Source organism: Ceratotherium simum, chromosome 2, assembly GCF_057802395.1.
Source record: "Ceratotherium simum simum isolate JZ-2026a chromosome 2, ASM5780239v1, whole genome shotgun sequence".
Taxonomy (NCBI): Eukaryota; Metazoa; Chordata; class Mammalia; order Perissodactyla; family Rhinocerotidae; genus Ceratotherium; species Ceratotherium simum.
Window position 1 is genome coordinate 8,538,642 of NC_141901.1, and position 21,989 is coordinate 8,560,630.

At 38.1% G+C, this 21,989-nt stretch overlaps 1 protein-coding gene across 1 annotated transcript in view; it reads left to right on the forward strand.

Annotated features, from left to right (window-relative positions):
• The window catches only part of DNM3 (dynamin 3), a 532,803-nt gene that overhangs the window by 369,932 nt on the left and 140,882 nt on the right, over positions 1-21,989 (forward strand). Inside the window, exon 15 of the mRNA XM_004425038.3 lies at positions 20,031-20,140. Coding sequence (XP_004425095.1) covers positions 20,031-20,140 — 110 coding nt within the window. The remainder of the gene's footprint in view (positions 1-20,030; positions 20,141-21,989) is intronic.

Below are 21,989 nucleotides of genomic sequence, written 5' to 3' on the forward strand. Positions count from 1 at the left end.
TCCATTGACAGATGAACGGATCAAGACTGTGTGGTATATACATACAGTGGAACATTATTCAGCCTTAAAAAAGAAGGAAATCCTGAAATATGCAAAAACATGGATGAAACTTGAAGATATTGTGCTAAGTGAAATAAGCCATACACAGAAGGACAGATACTGCATGATTCCACTTATCTAAAGTGTCTAAAATAGTCAAAATACTTCATTTTAAGAACACTTGTTATGGAAAAATTCAAGACTAGAAATTTTTAAAAAATCCAATATCTCACCACCCAGAAAAAACCACTATTAACCCTTCCTTTAGACATCTCTCTTTTGATATATAGGACTTTTTAAATAGATGAACCAAATTGAACTTAGAAAACCTTTGTTAACATCACATTTCCCAAAATAAAAAAAATACTTCATTTTTAAAAAATTTTGTTTTATTGTGGTAAGAACACAACATGAGATCTACCCTCTTAACAAATTTTTAACTTTACAATACAGTATTGTTAACTATAGGCACTATAAATAACTATGTTAACTATGAATTTACATAATTTACTATAAATATAATTATACTATGCATGCTATTCTACAACTTGATTCTTTCGGTCAAGAAAAATCTCAGTGCTCTTTCCACTGAATTTAGATATGTCACTCTATTTCATAGTCACACAGTGTTCTTTTGTATGGATTTGTTATACACACTCTCCTCATTTTTAAACTGCGATGATAATAGAAGGCTTAAATGACTAAATATGAGGTAAAATGCTTAGAACAAGAAGAACTCAATAAATGTTAGCTTTTATTAATCTGTACCATAATTTTTTAGCTCGTCCCCAGTTGATGGACAATTCAGTTTTTCAACAATAATGAAACAAGTAATATTTCATATATGTACACTTGTGCAAGTATTTTTTTAGGCTATATTCCTAAAAATGGAAAATGGAATTATGGAGTCAAAAGATAGATACATTTAAAATTTTGATATTTTCACATCCTCTCTCCTCCAAGAGGCTATGCCAATTAATATTCCAACCAAGTGTGTTAAAATGTTTATTTCCCCACATCTGGTCAATATGGGATATTCTCAGTCTGATATGTGAATATTCACACACATGCAGTTTTCATGTGCATTTCTTTGATCATTGGTGAGGTTTACGGTCTTATGTTTTATTGACCACTTCTCTTTCATCATCTGAGAACTGTGAAAACGATCCTTAACCACTTTTCTATTAGTGTTGATTTGTTTTTTGAAACATTTTTTTAAAGCTCTCTGAACGTTATGGTTATTAACCTTCAGTCATATATGTTGCCAGTACTTTTTCTCAAATTGTCATATATTTTTCCATTTTGTCCATTATTTTGCCGTGAAGAGGTATCTCATATCCATGAGAATTTTATAGCTTCAGGTTTTCTGTCAAATATCAAAAGTTAGGTTGTTTTGTTTGTTTTTTTAACTCCAGTCGTACCAAAATCATCACCTAAACTGTTCTCTGGGTTTTGACCCATGTAAAATTTCTTTTTTTGGGAGGAGGGATGGAAGTTCTTCTCAAATCATTTGTTCAAAAGTCTGATTGTAATGCCTCTTTATCACAAACTACATTCTCATGCTCTGTTTCATCCTTTTTGTGCTCTTTCCTATTCAGCTCATCTGCCAGTGGATTTTACAACAGCCTCATGATGTTTATCATTTTATAATATTTACATGAAATTTAAATTTTAACATTTGAAGGGCATATTCCTTCTGATTACATTTGTTATTATTTTTTTCTTTTTTAGAATTTTCCTGGCTACTCTTAACTGTTTATTCTGCCAAGTGAAATTTAGAATCATTTTGTCAAGTTACCTCTCACAAAATTATGTTGAAAATTTTTCCTGAGATTATAGTATAGTTATTTTATTTTAGGAGAATTTACAACTTTAAATATTGGGATTCCTATTCAAGATCTGTTTCTCATTTTATTTCAGGTTTGTCCCTCGCCATAGTTTTATAAATTAATTTATACAGGCACTGCACATTTCCTAACAGTAGCACTTATTTGTAATGACTAGCACACTCAGACTAAGGCAGGTTTCTGCAAGGTGTGATTAACTCTTTTTTCCACTCTACGTACGAAAATGTTGTCAACAGTAGTCAAGTCAGCCTGCCCCATCTCTAAGTTCTAACTCGAGCAATAGCTTTTGTAGTTTTAAAACTCAAGTGATTAATGAAAAGATTTGGGGAGAATGATTGAGTCCATGGTATGGAATAAGAACTATATTCTTTGTGTTAGGTAGATGTGTGTGTATATTACAATAAAGTGGAGTATAATAAAATACACCCACTCACGCATGCATGTCGAGGTTCTTAGGTAAACTTCCAGCTTCTCCTCACTATGAAGCTTGTGAGGAGAATGCTTCTTTCATTGTCCAAGTCAAGCTGATTCTTCTCTGTATGTGCCAGTATTCTCATCCTGAGCTGGTCTCTGCTAGGACATCATGTTCTTGTATAAGTTCACTCTTCCTACGTACGGAAAACTCTTATCCTTTTCTTTTGCACTTGTTCAGAGCTCCTTCTCCAGTGTTACTAAAGGTTTTTTTTGATTCTGTAATTCCTTTCCTGAAGGCGTCAAAACTGTGAGCCTGCTCAACCTGTCACCCTGGTGATGGCTCTGCTATATTGTGATGTTTCTTGATCGGCCTGTGTACTGAGAACACTGTGTATGCTGAGCTCTGCCCTGTGTGAGAATGAGCCACATTTTTTATTTTGTGGGGTCAAAGCTCCTGATTGGGATACAAGCTAAGAAAACTTGCCTTTTCTCCATTGGACAAAATCATGCATGTGATAACACTCCTATGAAATTCCATTAAATTATAGCCCTCTCTTCCTCACCACAGCAGGAGCTCACCGTAGTACTGTTTAACCCGGTTAATTTTTGAGAATTTGCCTGAAGCTATGGCCTCCCCCTCCTCCCCACCATAAGTGTGTATTTACAAAAATTTGCATATTGTTTCAGGGAATTGATTTCTTTTCATGGAACCCCTGGTGCTCTGTTAACTCCGGGAAAGGACCCTTTGTTTAACCGCTTCACATCCATGGTCTTATAGGACACATGCTATTTGAAAAGTAGGAAAAATATCTGTCCTAACAGAGTGCTTCAACAAAATTAGAATGTTGTTTTACGTGCATATTATTTTCTTACATGCAGTTTCTTTTTTTTATTACAGCTTAAGGGTTAAATGTTTCATGGGAATATCTCTTCTTGAAGTATCTATAGTACGTCCTTTACTTGCTCATTCTCTCTTTAACCCACTTCAATGCAGTTCAAGCAAGCTCTGTTCCCACTCTCCACCAAAACAGTACTTCTGATGGTAATCACTTTCCTACATCTTGACACATGTAATGGTTACTTTTCTATTCACATCTTACTGTACTTCTTAGAAATAGTAAATCTAATTGACCTCTTCATCTGTCTTGGAACACATTCTCCTCTTTTCTTGGTTTTTTTCACCAGTTCTTCTTCCTTAGTCTCCTTTGACTGGTTCTGTCTCCTCTCTTCTACCTCTAAATGTTGACGTGCCCTGGGCCCTTTTCTCTTCTCTGTCTACACACACTCTCTCTCGTTGAACTTATCTAGTCCTTTGGCTATAAATACTATCTGTCTGCCCTATTTCTATGACTACCACAATTGTATTTCCAGCTCTGAACTTCAGACTTGGATGTCCAACTACCTTCTGGACACAGATATTTGAATATCTAATCAGCATCACACATTAAACTTATAGAATTCAACCTACATATCCCTGAGTCTTCTTTATCTTAGTAACAGGCACTACCATTAAGTTTAAAACATAACAGTCTACCTTTGGTTCCTTTATTTTTCTCACTACCCCCCTCACACCCAAGTCAACTGCCCCGATTGTCATTCTGATACCTGGATTTTCTTTCTCTTCTTTTTACTTTTCATAATACTCCTTTGCCAAGGTTTTCTTTTTCTAATCATCCCCCTAAAGAGACGGATATCAATTCACATTTTAAAAAATGCTTATAGTTCCTAAAACTTTAAATATAAGTAAATCAACATAAAATATAATTTCTTGTAAAGGGAACTTACGATTGAGGCTTACTATAATACCAATATATAGAGTTGTAGTGAAGAACAGTTGAGTTGCAAAAATGGCTTATAAACTCTTATACTCTAAAAAAAGTGATAGTAATTTTTTATTTATGAAGAAGTTGATGCTACTGGCACTACTGAAAATGAATTTAACATGTCATCAGTTCAACTATATCCTGTAGTTATGGAGCATATGTCTTGTACAAAGCTAGGTGCTGTAAATACTGAGAAAAATTAGAGTTACTTAAGGAATCCACTGCCAAGGAGGGGAGACAGACATGGAAGTAAATAAACATGATATTGAAAGCAGTGCAATAACAAAGACATGTACAAGATAAAGTGGGGACACCGAAGAGGGTGTGACTGGCTGGAATGAAGAGGGTGTGGCCATCAGCCAGCTGCTCAAGCTAAACACAGAGGTGATTTCCTTCATTCCTCTCTTCCCCTCATCCCTCCCTCCATCCAGTTCAACTTCAGAATCTGCTGACTCTACTCCAAGGTTGTCAGACTTTTTCTGTAAGGCACGGATAGTAAATATTTTAGGCTTTGCAGGCCACATATGGTTTCTGTGACACATTCTTCTCTCTCTTTTTTAATAACCATTTAAAATGGTAAAAACCCTTCTAGCTATTAGGGCCTTACAAACATAAGCTAAGGCCAGATTTAGCCCTCTGGGCTGTAGTTTGCCGACCACTGCTCTCCTCCAGAACCTGTTCCAAGCCCAATCACTTCTCTCCTCAACTGCTCTCCTAGTGGGAATGACCACTGTCTCTTTCCTGCAGCACTACATTAGTCTCCTATTTGATTTCCTGCTTCTACTCTTGGCCCTCCCTAATTCATGCTCTGCCAAGAGGCCAATCATACATAGCACTTCCCATGTCAAGGAAGGCTTCCCTGATGAACCTACAAAAAATAATGTCTTGCAACATTTCTGTTATACTTAAAGAACTGAGGTTTGGGGATGGCGGAAGAGGAAGGGAGGGTACTCCTAGAAAGTAGTTTCATTCTCATCATTCTAGTTTTGTTTTAAATACTTGCTATTACTTGTTAGCACAGGCAGTTAAAATAAGAAAAGAGTCTAAGATTTATCATTTTATATAATCATTAAGGTTTTCATATTAAAATACAATTATTCTGAATAATAAGACAGGAAGTGATTAAATTTAATTGTAAGCAACCCAGTAAGTATTTAAGCTTAGTGCATATAAGAAAAGAAGGAGGGGCGGGGGAGGGAAGAGGAGAGTATACCCTCTGTCATCTAAAGTGGGATAAAACTCAATATTTATATTCACGTCCTTTCTCTCTCTTTAAGTTGCTCTGGGTCTTCATTGGTCTTGTCCTGTGACAGTGTTCAACTTTGTCTACGTCCTTAATGAGGTCTAGGTGTGAAAATCGCCGTTACCCCCACTTCCTTGCTGTCACTTTCCACCAGCTTCTTGATGATGTCTTTCCTTGCCGTGGGCACCACCTTTTTCTGCAGCATTCTCGCTTCCTCTTCCTTTGTTTCACTCATTCTTCTTTTGTTAAGGGCACAACCTTATTGTGTCTTTTCCCAGGAATTCCTAATTCTTCCACAGCTCTATTTTTGAACCGTACAGCTCAGCATTTTACCAGACCAGCTACTTGGAGGAAGCAGATAATTTGCAGCAAAAATTAAACATAGATTCAATTACACATGTCAGTATGAATTAGACGCATAGTGTTGAGATGTTTTCAAGAGTTCCTCTTTTAAATAGTACCTTCTTTTTCTCAAAAGATGAAAATGCTTTTGCATCTCTTGCCTCTTTGTTCCCATAAAATTAAGTTTATTTGTTTTCATTTTTCATTTTAAGGATTGAGTTTGGGTATTGTTATCCCTACTTTACATATGGTGAAACTGAAGCACAGAGTGGGAAACAGTGCCCCCAAGGACTCGCAGTGTGTGCTCCAGCCATGGCTGGGCCTCCAGGTTCCGAGGGCCAGACCTGTGTTTTTTCTCCTCGTCTTGCTGAAGGCAATTAGAAATTAAAGCAATTTTTAAGCTCTGCTCCAAATTATTTATAAGTCAAGGTCGTCTGTTTGTACCTATTTTGACTGCGTCAACCCTTTTAAGAGAATTCCAAATACACTTTCCCTAAACCAATGTTCCTCAAATTTGAGTAATGTGCAAACACCCTTTAAAGGAAAAGAATCCTCGTTAATTATGATCATTGGCAAACTATTTTTATTTATAATGTTACTTAAATATATATGAACAGAAAATTGTTTTATTTTAAATATCTACGGATATATATTATCTTAAATATCTACAAATATATAAACACTTTGATGTTGTTCTGCATCAAAAGCAAACCAAGTCAAATTTAGACAGAACCATATTGCCAAGAAACTTCAAGTGATCAATAAAATTAGTGTGAGAGATGATGTCCTTTTAGGAAACGTAATTAGCTAGTCCACAGGGATGTGTTCTGGCTGCAGCGCATTAGGTCTTTTGAGATTGGCATGCCTGGACTACCCTGTGCTGTATGACCCCACCATCCTCCTGCCACTTTATCCTGTTGGAATGAAACCTCCAGCCACCCAGGGCACTGTGATGTCATTGGAGGAAAGTACATAATTTACGTATTGATGTCTGTCTCTGCTCTTTTTCTCATCAGTGTGCAACCAACAAAGTACTACTACTTGGTGCAAACACGAACATGGAACTAAGATTGAATGCCACGCTCACTTATAAAGTGGTTCCCCAGACAACTCAGAAAATCCCTATGCTGATTTTATTCAATAACCACATACAATTGTTTTTAATTCTCACAAGACCTCACAGCCTCTGGGAGTCAGCGGACTCTTGTTGGAGAAACACTACCCTGAATTTATTGCTTTAAGACTTGGAGAAGCAGCCAGAGTTTTCAAGTCCAGCCTGGGACTAGGCAGCTACCTATGAGGATGGTTTCAGGGCAACCCAAGGATCTCACTCCTACCAGGTTGCTAAAGCACTTGAATGACTCAGTCCTTTCAGGTGGAAGGATTGAAGGACCCAATTTAAATGCACATATGTTACTTGGGCAGAATAATTAATAACAATTGATTCTCTAGCCGACATTAATTTATCAGAAACGTAATTATGCATGAAACAAAGCCTAGCGGAATGAGACCTAGCATAGGTGAGTTTGATATCATTGTGAATCAGCACGTGTTAAGTGCCTGCTGGTATCAGGGATCTACAGAGGTAAACAGTCCCTACTCTTGGTTTTTAAAATCCAGTTGGCAATACAGGACAAATGGAGTGAGAGGAGGAGCTTTCTTGGGATGTAGCAGAGGGAGAAACTTACAAACTAGGCAGCCCCAAAAGTAGCCAACCCAGGCCATATTGGTTTGGCGCCAGCAGAGAAGCGAAACTGCCTGAATGGAAGAGGTTTGGAGAAAGACGACAAACCTTTCCTACTTTGTGGTCTCCTAGCCAGTCCTGAGACTCTTGCTTATATTTTAAAGTGTAAGAACATATCTGTAATAAAAGGTAGATGATTCTTTAATTGTGGAATTTTCATTTTTACATTTCTTTCAGAACTTGCATCTCCCCCCAAGTACTTTCCCTGATCTGTTCTGTGCAATCCGTCATGGGAGTGAGAGAGAGGAATTAATGTCACCTTTTAGTCTGTAGTCACATTTCCTCTCTCTCTGTGGATGTGGACACAGTCACACAGTTCTGGATTTCTTTCAAACTTTCCTTGAATAAGAAAGCATAGTTTAAAGTTGTTGATATTGTTTCACTGCTTGTCACCCTCCTGACTTGATACTGTTCATGTAAAATGTGTGTTTACCTGCTGGGCATGTACATAATTAACTTCCTATTTTCCCTTCACAGTTCTATAGTTTACAAGTGTAAAAGCTTACTGTTGTAAATATGAAGAAAGAACACCTCGCTGTGTTTATGGCTGGGAAGATGATGGCTGAAAAGATTTTCTCCAAGGAAGAGTAAACAAATATTTATCAGGAGTTCCTAAAAGCAGAGCCCTCTGCATGACCTCATTTAATCCTCATACTCCCTGTGAGGCATGAATTATCGCCTCCATACAGAGTAAGATAAGGCTTAGAGAAATCAAGTAACTTGCCTGGGTTCACATAGTTAGTGTCAGAACTCATATGTGAACCCCTGTGACTTAACTCCAAACCATGTGTCCTTTCCCCTTATTGCACTGCCTCTTGTGGGCGTCCTCTTGCAGCAGTCTTTGTCTCTCGGAGACTGGGGACATGGCCACCTGAGCGTGCAATGAAAGCAGAGAGCACTTCTAGTTCCTTCCCAGTTACGAATAGGTCACTTCACTCTCCCTTTCTCTGTCTTCCTTCTACCCGCTCCTTTCTCCTCCCCTGTGCTAACTGTTTTTTTTCTACTTTACTCTTTCCCCAGGAAGCTGTGGGCAGACTAAGAGTCATGATTAGGATTGTTGGAGAAGCGCTATTCCAGTTCTATTTCCCTTGTCCAAAGCCCTGTTTCTATGTGGACACATGTGTGAGCCAATAGTGGTGCACAGACCACCAGCTGTGCTTGGAGCAAACCAGCTAAAAGTCGTCTTAAGTCCAGGGCTACATTTCAGAGGCACATGGAAGGGGCCCCTTTTCCCCTGTTCCATCTCAAGTCCGAACTCCCTGGAACATGGGGAGCAGGGCTCTCGCTCAAGTGCAAAGGGCACGTACTCAGCTCTCCTTTTCAAACAGACTATTTCCCCCTCAGAAGGAACCTCATTGAATTCCGGAAATATCAGCAGAGGAGGGAAAATCAGCTTAACAGTCAACACAAAGGACTTCAGAAAAGCTCAGTAATTCTGTTGAATGCTCAGTCCTGTTGCTTTTCTCCTTAGTACTGCCTCTTTTTGAGTGTTTCTTTGCTGAAATGATAGGGGAGTAAGGGGAAAATTCAGCTTTGATTTTTGTTTGTAGTTTGGTGAAAAATGATGGGGGTAAAATTTAAACCATTGATCTACTGAGTTCTGGGAATTGTCAGAGGATTTTATTTGTACATGCCTTCCTGACCCCCATTTTTTCAGATAAGTAAAAATTATGCTGCATTTGTAAACAGGGTACTTTTATTGAGTTGAACTTTTACAAATGTATGGTATACTTAGCCAAAATAACACTTTATTTAATGCAAGTATACCCAAAGGGCTATGCATGTAGAATTTCGTATGATTAATATGCACTTGAAAGCTGTTACAAAGTAAGCATAATTTTAGAGTTTGTGGGGTCTCTTAAATTCACTTTGTAATTTAATGTGCAGCCACAGAATTCAGAGTTGAGGGATATTACTACCAGGAATCCGTATCATATTATATATCTTTTCGAGTAAACCAGTTACTATTTCAAATGTGGAAGTTTTTCTTTTTAAAAAATATAAGTTGTGCTGCCTTGGAATACAGAAAGAAATAAGGAAAATGGGCATTTGAAATATGTTAATTTTATAGGGCTTGCAGTGTGTTTTGCCATGTTGAGTAAATTTTTTCCTTCCTAGTAACTGAAAAAGTATAAAACACATAGTCCCTATACATAGCCGACTAGCAGAGAAAATTTAACCTGTGAAGTACACTGCTATTATGGAGGTAGTTTGTAACAGTTTATGAACACACATGCCACCAGGAGTTTTTCTTTCTGTTTTATTCACATTTGTTATTGTGTTTCTTGCAAAGCTGCTCAAATGCTGTCCCTCTCACCTACATTTGAATTTTCAATTTAAAATTTCTCATGTGTGTTATTTATCATGTATATAATTTTTTCCTGGTTAAAGACTCTTTCCTTGAGTGAAAAGTCCTGGAAATTCATAACTGCATAACCATATCACACACACACACACACGCTAATAATCAGTTCATGCAGTGTTGTTTTTTTTTAATGAAGTAGTGCTGGTCAATGCTATTGTTCTACTTTACTGGCTGTTGATTTTTGCTAAGACATAATAGTATATGGTGATTAGATATTGCTACTGTATTTTCAGAGTTCTTTAATTGCCAACAATAGAATCTATCCTAGCTAGTTTAAGTACAAAAACATTTATTAAGGGGGACAAATTGCTCAAAGAACTGTTGGGAGGAGAATGTTAGAGAACTAGGCTGGGTTTCCAGGAATGGTTCCCCACAATGAATTTCAGAACCGGGGTTGTCAGGGAGCGCTGCCTCCACCAACCTGAGGCTGCACAATCAGGCAGCCACCCACATTACAGCCTCTGGATCCAGAGCCACACCACCTATGCCATGATCCAGGCCAACAAAACAGGTGCCACATACTCTGTTGCTCGATGGTATGACTCACTTCTGAATCAAAGTCTGGCGTAAGTACACCAGATTGACTGAAACTATATCTCATCTGGAGCCCTGGCTAGAAGAGCAAGATTGGGAAGCGAAAGGGAGTTTTGAATTGAACTTAAACATTACAAGGAGGTTGCAGTGGGTGTTGAGATAGCCCATCCTCAGAATCCACTCCAGTTAATAGCTGTGATTACATCAATCTATTGAGATTCTGTCCCATTCAGCTACTTGGAAACTCTATGTGTGGGTGGAGCTTGCAGAATACAGGACCTCCCTATAAGGTGATCAGGCAAGCAACTTGGCATTTTTTATTGAAAAGTTAGGTACAGGACATTTTCTCTAAGTCTGTTTGGGTCCTCAGAGAACAGTCCAACATCCTGCCTGGTGGGGGCAGAGAATTCATCTGGTTGCTGGCATTCTGGGGCAGGGCAGGAAAGGGGGCCGAGGGACAACATTTCAGTATGTAAACTTTCACTAAGTTCTTTTGTTTTTATCCCATTCTTGCTGTCCACCCTGCCTGGTATCTCTGGGTCCAAAACTTCTTTTGTATGATTTCTCTAGGAAAAAAACCTCCAGTCTCCTGCAGGGGGTACGAGTGGGCTGCCATGCATGGAGATGGCCCTGTGTCACCAATTGTTCTGTGTACTTCTGTATGCAGACTCTATCTGATCTCCTGTTTCATCTCCACAACTATACCCACTCATGTTGGGTACCAGGTGGCTCCAAGGACAAGACCCAGTTGGGGTGGCTTCTCCTCCATTCTCTCCCCCTGTAGGTATTTGGGGGAATAACCCGTTTCTGTATGCTAAGTCAAGGAATGCTTCTCTCTCTGCTTCTCTCTTCCAAAGCTTTTGGGAATCTTGTCCACTATTTTCTCCCCTCCCATGTTCTTTGTCCTCGTGGATCACCATCTTTTTATTCTCTCACTGTTACCATAGTGGATTTAGGGGAGCGAGAAGAGATAGATGCATGTGATCCATCTGCCATGCTTAGCCAAAAGTCCTTTAAATTTATTCTTTAGTATGCTTATCATTGTCGGTCTTGTACATTATCAATCTTGTATATATAAATACTCACATATGAATATTTCTTTAAATATAAGGATTGATATAGAGATTAAATATAAAAATTTGAGAATAAAATTCTTAATATTCTCACTTTCAAATTATAAAAGTACTTTTTTTGTGTGGAGAGAGAGGAGTCGTCCACATTTTGAGGATATTAGATGTACCTGAAAATATGGGGCAATATATACTAAGTGCAAAAAAAGTGGTACTGCCCAAGAGTGCCATGGGAATGGAGGAGGGAGCCCTCCAGTGGGCTCTTATGGACAGAATTGAATTGGACTCTGAAGAGAAAGAAGAGCCAAGAAAAGAGCAGGGTCTCCCATTGGGCAACAGCAAGTGTGACTGTCTTTTTCACCCAGTGGAGATATGCCAGTGTGTAGCTCCATTTAAGGATCTGAGTGGGTGCAGAGGGGGTGGCCATGAAGCCAATGGTGTATAAACCATGGAGTTTTCTTGGGCCTCCTAGGACAGCCCATCAAAGTCACACACAGGCACTTTCTTTAGTGCCCAAGAGAGAAATCTAAAGAAGTACTATTCACTAGCAGCCTGCTAGTTCACAGATGCTGTTTACTACTCAAAATGTAATTCTGATTATTGCAGGGACTTAGAGCCCAAATGAAAAAATGGGTAGTTTATGTTATGAGTGTCATACTTGCACATCTCCATAGTTGTAACTTCTTAAGAGCAATAAACACCAGATTTTAGTTTTCAACAGCATGTGGAAATAGTATTCTGATACTGTCAATATTTTTATAGCCTCTCAATTGTCTTTGATATTTTGATTGTTTTATAAGTCAGTGTTCATCTCTGAGTCCCTAATCTAGGCAAAGCACTATGCCAGCCCACGAGGGGATTGAGTCATATGTTCATTCAACACGTGTTTGTTGAACATCAACTATGCAACCAAGACTAAGAAGGAAACAGTTGCTTCCCTCAAAGAGTTGATGCCTTGATAGTGAAGTCAGGACATAGTTAGAGAGTAGCAGGGGAGTAAGACACACAGAATGATTAACAACAATAATAATAAAGGTAATAATAGTAATAATGGATTTGCTCTTTCCCTTAGGAGTTTACCTTGTAGCTGGAAAGGCAGAGCATACACACACTTAGGTGAAACATTTGGACACTTAGAAAATGAGACGAAAGTACAAACCAAACCCACAAGTGCTGTCAAGGGATCAGACTGGGGTGGGAGGAATCCTGAAAATAGAGGAGGCCTGAGTGCCGTGCCTGGCCACTGCAGGGGCTTCTGATGGTTCGAGAACACTGCATGCTTGAGTGAGTTTTTGGTGGGCACATCCAAGTGCCCAATCAGGCAGGTAGGGCACAGCAGAGGTGATTTGAACTGGAAGGATGTGCTAAATTGCATCCATGGTTCTGAGAGATATGTTTGCTCAGTTAGAAGTCACAGGGAGCTGGATGGAGCTACTTGGTGTAGGAGACCTAGAGGGACGAGGCAAATCAAGTTCCAGGCAGACTGGGGGTGAGAGCAGAACTCTGGCACTGTGGGAACACTTGGAGAATAAGGCTAGCAGGTGGACCAGCCTCTGGAACAGGGATCCGGAAGTCCAAGCCTGTGTTCTAGAGTCCTTAGGTGTCCCATCTGCATTTCTTAGAGGCAACATCAAGGCAAGACAGTGAGTCTTAATGGGCAGGTTTTCTCATAACCCCACTGCTGCTTCAATCAGAGGAGCTCCACTTTTTAATCTGCTTAATATAGTGGGTGTTGGTGTCAGAATTTTTTTTTTTTAAGGATTCCACTGATTTAAAAATAACGTCTGCAAGTGGGATGGGGAAGGAAAAGAAGACAGAAAAATGAGACCTATAATACTTTAAGAAAAAATGTATATTAAGTCTGAGATGGATGGAGTAATCTTTTGCAGGCATTTTGAGGGAAGGAGAAGCAGAGTTGGAAAATGGGCAAAAGTATTCCTAGTGGAGGAAATACTGTAGACAAAGACAAGAAGATATGATTGGATGTGTTCTGTGCAGAAAATGAAAATGCAGTGACTTTCCTGGAAAGCAGGAGTCCCGTGATTGGTGCACTGGATATGTTAAGGAATTTGAATTTACTTTGAAGGACAATACATTGTCATCTTGGAGAATGAGGTAGGGGTGGGGAGCATGATGAATATGTGTGCTTACATAACTCTTGTGTCAGTTACTCAAGGCATGAAAGGCTTGCATTAATTTATGGGATCATCACATTTTTCTTGGCCCTGGTCCCCACCCAGAAACCCAGGATAATGTCTCCAGTTTCCCTGTTTGCACACATTCTGGCCACAATGTATCAAGGAAAAAATAAAACTTTGTCAGGAAAAATATTGATCAACATTACTCTCTCTTGAGCAACAAGCAAATTATAATAATTGAATGTCCCAGGGTATTTCATGAGTTTTCAGTATTCTGCCAAAACATTTACAGCCCCTGGATGAGGAAATTTTTTCAACTTGGACTAATCTATGGGCTACTGCCCTGTTTTTGGATGAGGTTCTTGGTGGCACAATCATTCAGTCTCTTCCTTTGGCTGGTGCAACAGTACTGCCCATGTGGCCTACACACATTGTTGGTGCAGTTGTGTCCTAGGAATGTTGCATTCATTGCTAGCAAAGTGGTGCAGCACTGAGAGAGGACAGATAAATGTCAGTTTTTCAATAGGAGAAGAGACCTTTAACAAATTTGGAGTATACAGTATGGCAAATGTAATGGTAGAGAATACACATGGAATATTACTATGCGAGTATGATATGAGGTGTGGTCAAAACCAAGAATCTTTGCTCTAGTGAAGTGCAGCTATTCTCAGCAGCATGGAATATTCTGTTAATCTGTCATGGAACCTGTTTCTAATCTGATTATTTATTAGCCTGAGAAATACTGTCATGATGTTTTAAAATCTTAGAGCAAGCCAGTGAAGAATTATAATATCACATACTTAGAAAATAAATTTGATGCCATTATTACATATTTCAAAAATGTATTTGGTACCATTACTGGCTTTTTCGTGTGTTTTTCTTTATCTTCTTCTAATCTAATTTCTTTTATGCTCTACCATTTTTTAAAACTTTTCACCTGTTCTTACCTCTTAAGAGCAATATATCTGCTGGTTTTTGTTTTTGTTTTGTTTTGAAGTGTATTGGATTGTCACAGTGTATTTATATGTTTAAGCCATGAGGTTTGTATTAATCAAATCAAGTATATTGGTCTAGGTTAGTAAAACTTTACCTAAAAAAATATATGATACTAAGCAAAAAACTATAAATTCATTCAAAATTAACTTTTGAGGCATTAAAAATAAGTTTTTTTTATCACATCTGGTCAGATAATTTTTTTTTTTAGTGAGGAAGATTAGCCCTGAGCTAACATCTGTTGCCAATCCTCCTCTTTTTTGCTGAGGAAGATTGGCCATGGGCTAACATCCATGCCATCTTCCTCCACTTTACATGTGGGACGCCGCCACAGCATAGCTTGATAAGCGGTGCATATGTCTGTGCCCAGGATCTGAACCTACAAACCCCGGGCTGCCAAAGCTGAGTGTGCGAACTTAACCAGTACACCACCGACCGGCCCCTAGGTAATTTTTAACATAAGTTGGGATTTTATTTGTGATGCATCATCAACAATCAAATGTTTGTTAAGCAAAGTCTGTATATGTAACAATGTAATAACTGTTAAGCGTAAACAAAAAAATTATAACACAATTCTTCCCCTCAGGGAGCTTCCAATCTACTTAAAGAGGCAAAGTAAACATACATAAGAAATGGCATCCTATATAGCCTATGGCAAAAATTATGGAAAATTTGAGAGCTATAAAAGAAAGAGGTCTATGATGTGCCATAATCAGAGTAGGCTTCATGGAAGAGGTGGCACTTGACGTAATAGTGGACATTCAAGTCCACTAGTATTTGCCTTTTTGCAGGGAAGAAGGCATTCCTAGCAAGGAGAAGCAATACAAACAAAGGCAGAGATAGAAATAAACATGGCAGTCAGTCTAAACTTTGTAAAAGTTGAATGATCAGAAGGAATGCCAATCAGTTAAGCATCTTATACAGGGGTTTTTTTCCCATAGAATTTTTATTTAGTTCTCAAATATATGTGACTATCAATTATCTTACTCAACATTTGGCTTTGGTTATCAGCCATTCTCAAATCAATTCAACAAACATTTATAATATATGCTATGTAAATTTCAATGACCAACACTATGCTAGGCATTATAATATATAGAAATAGGGAAGGACTTATGGTCTTATCCTTGAAGATTTTGTTGCCTTATTAGTGAGAAAAGGTATGTACAAATAAAATGATTCAATGTAGTCATCAAAGCAATGCCACTCAAACATTTCTCAAGTTATGAAACTCCCTACGTGTAAATCACCAAGTGTTTAAAGACTTTTCAGTCCTTTGCATATGCAGGAGCTGTTGCTGGACACACCAAACCCTCTCCTCATACCCACTGTAGCTCCTTCCAGCAGCCAAGTTATATTGCTGGTGCTCTGCCAGCTAGAGGCCATTGTTGGGCACTTGCCAACCCCACATCTGTCCCTCACTGATCCTTTTCTTTCCTTTCAAGGTTGATGAACACATACGGTGGCCGTACCATAATTCCCACCTCCCTCCACTTTGAAACCTCTTTTACCTTTTACCACTCAGAGTTCAGTTACTTCCACCTCAGAGCACAGTCTTTCCCATATTAGATGCATCCTTTTTTGGCCTATCCTATTTCTCCTCTTTCTTCTCACTCTTGCCAAGTTACTGCAAGGAAAGAACATTAACTCTCTCATGTTCCCTCTCTCTTTAAACAAAGAATGCCTGTCATCTGGATGCCTCCCATACAAATAGTGCTGGTAACTGTCTCATATTGAGGTACTATGTTTAAAGGTACTACGTTTAAAAGTGAAGAAAAGAATGATGTTGAATCAGTGACATCAGCTTCTGAAGCTTTTGAAAATATGCAGAAGTTCCTTTCTGAATCTTCATTAAAAAAATTTTCTTTAGAATTTTACAAGTGCTTCCTCCAAAATGCCTATTTAAGACAAAATTTTAAAATATCAAATTTTATTTCCTGTTTACTTACAAATATTGTGAAAAACATTCTCTACATTTTTGTTTTTCTTTGCAAATGTAACCTATTTGAACAATAGAATTGACAGAACGTTCTGAGTTCCAAATGAACACCCTTCACAGAAATTTTTGAATGTAATGCATTTACAAGACGAGGATGTCTCAAAAAAGGTATAATTCAAAATGAATACAGTAAACAATACCTATTGTATGAATTGAAAAGAGAGAGATGCAGGAGTGACAGAGAGACAGACAGTTATAAACTTGGGAAAATTTTTTGCACAGAAGATAGAATTTGAGCTGGATTCTAAATAATAAACTGATGTGGTAGGAAGAAATTGAAAGGCTATCTCAAGTTGGGAAAAGACTTGGCAAAGGCGTATTTTGTTGAAGTGGAGGCTTCTTATGGAAGAGTAAGGATATATTGACAAATCAGGATTGGACCAATTTGTAGGTGTTTTTCAATGTCACATTGAGGAGTTGCATGGATTTTTCTTCCATAAATAATGGAGAGCTATGAAAGTTTTGAAGTACTGGAATGAATTTGACAGAGTAGAGCTAGAAAATTGCCTTCCTGGTGATCTTAGAGGAATTAGAAGGCAAGGAAACTAGATAGGAGGCCATTTATAACCACATGCTTGGGACATGCCAGGGACTTGGATTAATGTAGTGGGAATGTCCAATGAGGGGAGCTCTGACAAATGCTTCAAACACAATGCAACATAGTCTTGATGTAATAAAGGAGGAGAAGGAAGACAATACATCAGAAAAGATAGTGAAGTTTCAGATTGGGTGACTGGGAGAATGAAAAATACACCTGACGGCAGAAACAGGGAGGTCAAAAGAGAAAAAATTGTATAGACGAGAGGAAAGAAAGTGATGATAAGTACACGGGGCTCAGCACTGTCAATAGAAAGCTAATATGAGCCACATATGTCATTTTAAATTGTCTAGCAGCCACATTCAAAACAGTAAAAATAAACAGATGAAATCATGTTTAGTAATACTTTACTCCAATATATTCAAAATATTATCATTTCAACATATAATCAATATGAAAGTATTAGCGAGATAGTTAACCTTCTTTTTCTCATACTAAGTCTTTGAAATCTGGGGTGTATTTAACACGTAGAGCACATTGCAGTTTAACTAGCTACATTTCAAGTGCTCACCTGTGGCTGGTGGCTGCCATATTGGACAGTGCATTATTTGACAGTTTAATAGAACCAACAAAGATTTTGTAGCAAATGTCTCAAGTAAGCTGGTGTTAAGACTCACTGGATTTTGGAAATTATAATTCAGTTTATCCTTTCTCCTCCTCTACTCCTGTTGTTTATTTTAGCTATTTCATATTCAAGATGTTGTTTTAGCAGACCATCATTCTTTCCCAAAAGCACCAAGAATTTTAGAAATATCCATGATACACTGTTTCATTGCTCTCTCATTTAATTCTCCATTTGACTTACAATTTTAATTAAATAAATTAGTCCAAATCTTTTTCTTCTCCCTTTGTCAGTCTTAAAACTCTTGATTATGAAATAATTTAGCAATATGTCCTCAAAAACCTTAGGTAAATGACATTTAGTACTTTGGAAATGAAACTACATTTTTCATGTTCCTCTCTCTGCATATGTGTGTATTTCTCCAGTGTTTAGTATCTGACGTAAACTTGCTGGATTTTCGGTCTTCACTGTACGCTAAAGAATGCAGCACAAAAGGGAGCCTACTTCTATAGAAAACACGCCAAGGACATTGTGTTCCATCTTTACAATGAAATGCAGATTTCCCATTAAAAGGCGAATCCATCATTTCAAAGGTTGAATAGGATGGTGCATTAAAAAAAATCCAGCTGCTTAAATTTAGGGCATTGAAAAATGTCCAATAAAGAATTTTCCCTGGGTCTCAAGCATTTTCATTTGATTATGTATTGGATAGCTTTTTATTCGATCTACGATCTTGCCTCTTAGAATTCTGTCCTAAAATAGTTTGACAAGTGTTTCAAAGAGGTTAGACTCAACTATGATATTTCATTGACTTAAATTATTTATTTTGCTATTTGGAATATCCTTGTGTTTGCTAATATATTAATTTTGGTACAAGAAATACTGGAATCTTCTTGCAGTGCTTTGCTTTTCATGCTTATTTTTAGGCTTCTCTCACTCCCATTTAGTTTCTTTTGTGTTTTTTTAATCTTCTTTGAAGACATTGTCTGCCAGGACAGCCATTTTCTTCTCCGACTAGCTTCCTCCAACTTCTTTAGTCATCTATTTCTCTCTGCCTCGTTATTCTGATGTGCTCTGCCCAACTTGCCTTGATTAATTTAGGAGTAAGAAGTGGCAAAGCCACTGATACTCCCTGCAGTAACTCTCTCTGGGGTCTGCAGACAACATGGCCGCCACAAGCTGGCTAGGGAGCGCAGGAGTTCTGCTCCACACTATCGAGCCTAGCCACAAGTTCTCAACAGGCTGCTGTAGGAACTTCAGGAACAAAAATGCTTGTGTCCAACATATCTGTATGGTGCATGTATTTCCCAGAGGAAATACATTAATAGTTGTTTATTAAAGGTCATGGCTAAGTCTCCATCCTTCCCTCCTCTGGAGTCTAGTCCTGCTTTTTCTCAGGACTAGCACTGCAGATATAGGCCGGGACCATACAGGGGACTACTGTTTAACAGGGACTGTGCTAAAATGCCCCTGGTAGTAGACGGTGACTGAGTGTTTGGCTCTCTCCAATGATACTGGCTGTTAAGCATTTATACATACGATAATATTGCCCCTGGGCCAGTCCCCAAAAGTAAACATTTCTAATAATTCTTTGGCATTCACTATATTTTACTAAGACCAGTTTGGTCCCATTTGCAGACCTTCCCTCTCTAATGTCCATTTTCTTCCTAAAGAATTGTAAATTTTAAAAGATAATTTGTTCTAGTTAATATCAGTCCACTTCTAATAGGTTCTTTTATTCTCAAAGTGCTGCACAATTTAATGGAATCATTTTTTTCCTGGACCCACATTTTATTCTAGACCCAAATGGAGGAAGTATTTTCTGTGCTTTACCATGGTTTGTAGGGCTAATTCATACTGGGGTCTTGTGCTTTCAGTCCCCTGCCAGTACTGGCTATCAAAACTGCTTCGGCTGCAAACAAAATATGAAATGAAATCCATCTGGCATTTCTCATTGAATTAGGACCAGAACATTTTTGTTAAATATTAACAGATGGCTAAATTCTTAATATCAAACTAACATTTTAAAACATCTAAGGGGACCCACATGAGGAAGAAAGGATAGAGGACCATGTGTTTTCTTCATCGCCGAGCCCTGCCTTCCTCTACACTTGCACTCCCTCATTCTTCCCACCACGTGTTGAGAATCACTGGAGTCTCCTCTCTCAGACAACTTTTATTCCTTGGTAGCTGGTATCAAAATAGAGTGTGATGGTATTCAAAATACTGTAATCAAGGATTGGCCAACTCAGGTGATATGTTGCCATTGGCATGCTTCAAGATCTTTTATTAAAACCAATTCTCTCTTTCTCTTAATAGGAAAAAGAAAAGAAGTATATGCTTCCCTTGGACAACCTGAAAGTTCGAGATGTGGAAAAGAGCTTTATGTCTAGCAAGCACATCTTTGCACTCTTTAATACAGAACAAAGGTGAGAAAATGAAGCAGCTTCTGTCTTCAGATTTTTTCCCTTGAATTTCTAAATGATCCAGAGATAATATTTGCAATAGTTCCTTTGGTCCCATCTTGAAATTTATCAACTCTTCAGTTTGCCTTTCATTTATTTTGTATTTTTGGCATCCACCATAGTTTATGGATTCAAAAGATTAAAACTTAAAATAAGAAGGATCTTCAAGTATTAATTAGTTTATTCCCTGCTTTTCCAGTAGACACCAAAATCATGCTGCTTCCATTCTTAAACCACATTTTATTACTGTAAAACCTCCCTTGTCCTGACTTTATTGTTTACATATTTACAAATTACTCAGTTATAATTTTTAATAGTATCTGTCTAGCATGGACGGATATCACGTAAGACCTTCTCATGTAGGTCTCGTAGACTAAATTCTTGCATCAGTGAATAGAATTATTCAGTTAATGTAAATACAAATACATAGTACTTTACAGTTTTTCACAGCACTGTCCGTGTTCATTGCCTGGATTTTGTAACAATCACTCATGACGTAGAAAGACAGTGTCGTGTGGTTACAATTTATAAATTAGAAGTGCAGCTCAGAGAAGTTAACTGACTTTCTCAAGATCACAAAATTAGCACATGGAGAGCATAACCCTGAATCAAGACTTCTGTGTCTAAGTCCACTTTTCCTTCCACTTATAGTTCTTTTTGTTTTCTTTCTTTCTTTATTTTTAGTGCTGCTCACCTACAGCATCAAAACTTAATTTGGGTCCGATTATCATGGAGGGCTGTGGTTGTTGACCGAAACGGAGCAGTAAAGTTAAATAAATAAATGGAGAGGTAACAGAGGACAGAGAGATGTAAAAGCGCTACAACTAGGCAAGGATAATAAAAGAGATCTTTTCCAAATGGAAATGTTGTAGGAAAGAGCTAATTAATTTCTATGAGTCAGTTATTAAGAGACTGAGTCATTAGGTGGCGAGGTCTAATTTTAACCCATTTCGCCAGGCATTTTATCTTTATTTAGCAATGAATGAAGTTCCTTGATTAGGTTCAATGACTGGCCCAGGGTCAATCACACAGTAAATCAAAATAGCAAAAAAACACCTTCTTCCTACATTCCCAGGCAGTTACTCTGAGTGACTCATAATACGAAAATACTCAGAAAAACCACAAGAGCAAGGCATTTAAAGAATCAAGGGGAAAGAAAATTAAATACAACTCCCGTACCAGACATTGAGATGGGATTTTTTTTATAGATTAGTATTATTTGAGAGTAGCTGGCTAAAAAGATGCTGAAAATGATGAAGGATGAAAGAATTTCCTGGAGGGAGCAGTAGTGTGTCCTGGTACTAGGCCACCCTCAGTACTGTTTACATACCTTCCTCAGAGCAGGGGAGAATTGAGAGGTCCTGAAGGAATCTTCCGAGGTGTGCTCAGTCTTCTTGCTGGGATGCAGAGTGTGAAGTGTGACTGTCACATAAGAGGTCCAAGTAAATTTGAGTCCTTGGTCAACTTGGAAACCTCAGGGTATAAAAGGGCTTGGTACAAAGTGAAAAATCAGTGAATGGTAGAGCATCTTTTTAGATGAAATACAAACTGTGGATTTTACAAAGAGCAAGTTGCAAAAATAAGAAAACTCTGGACTTCTAAACTCTAGGTATTCTGGAATCCTAGAGTTCTCAGAAGGTATTGAACTCTTCAACCACTTCTCAGAGACCTCTTTGAGTACAAGGATGTCCCATCTACAGGCACATGCTCCATTGTCTTTTCCGTTGAAATCTTGATTATTTTCAATTATTTTTGTACCGGCTAGGACCTCCAGTACAATGTCAAATACAACAAAGGATCCTTGTCTTATTTC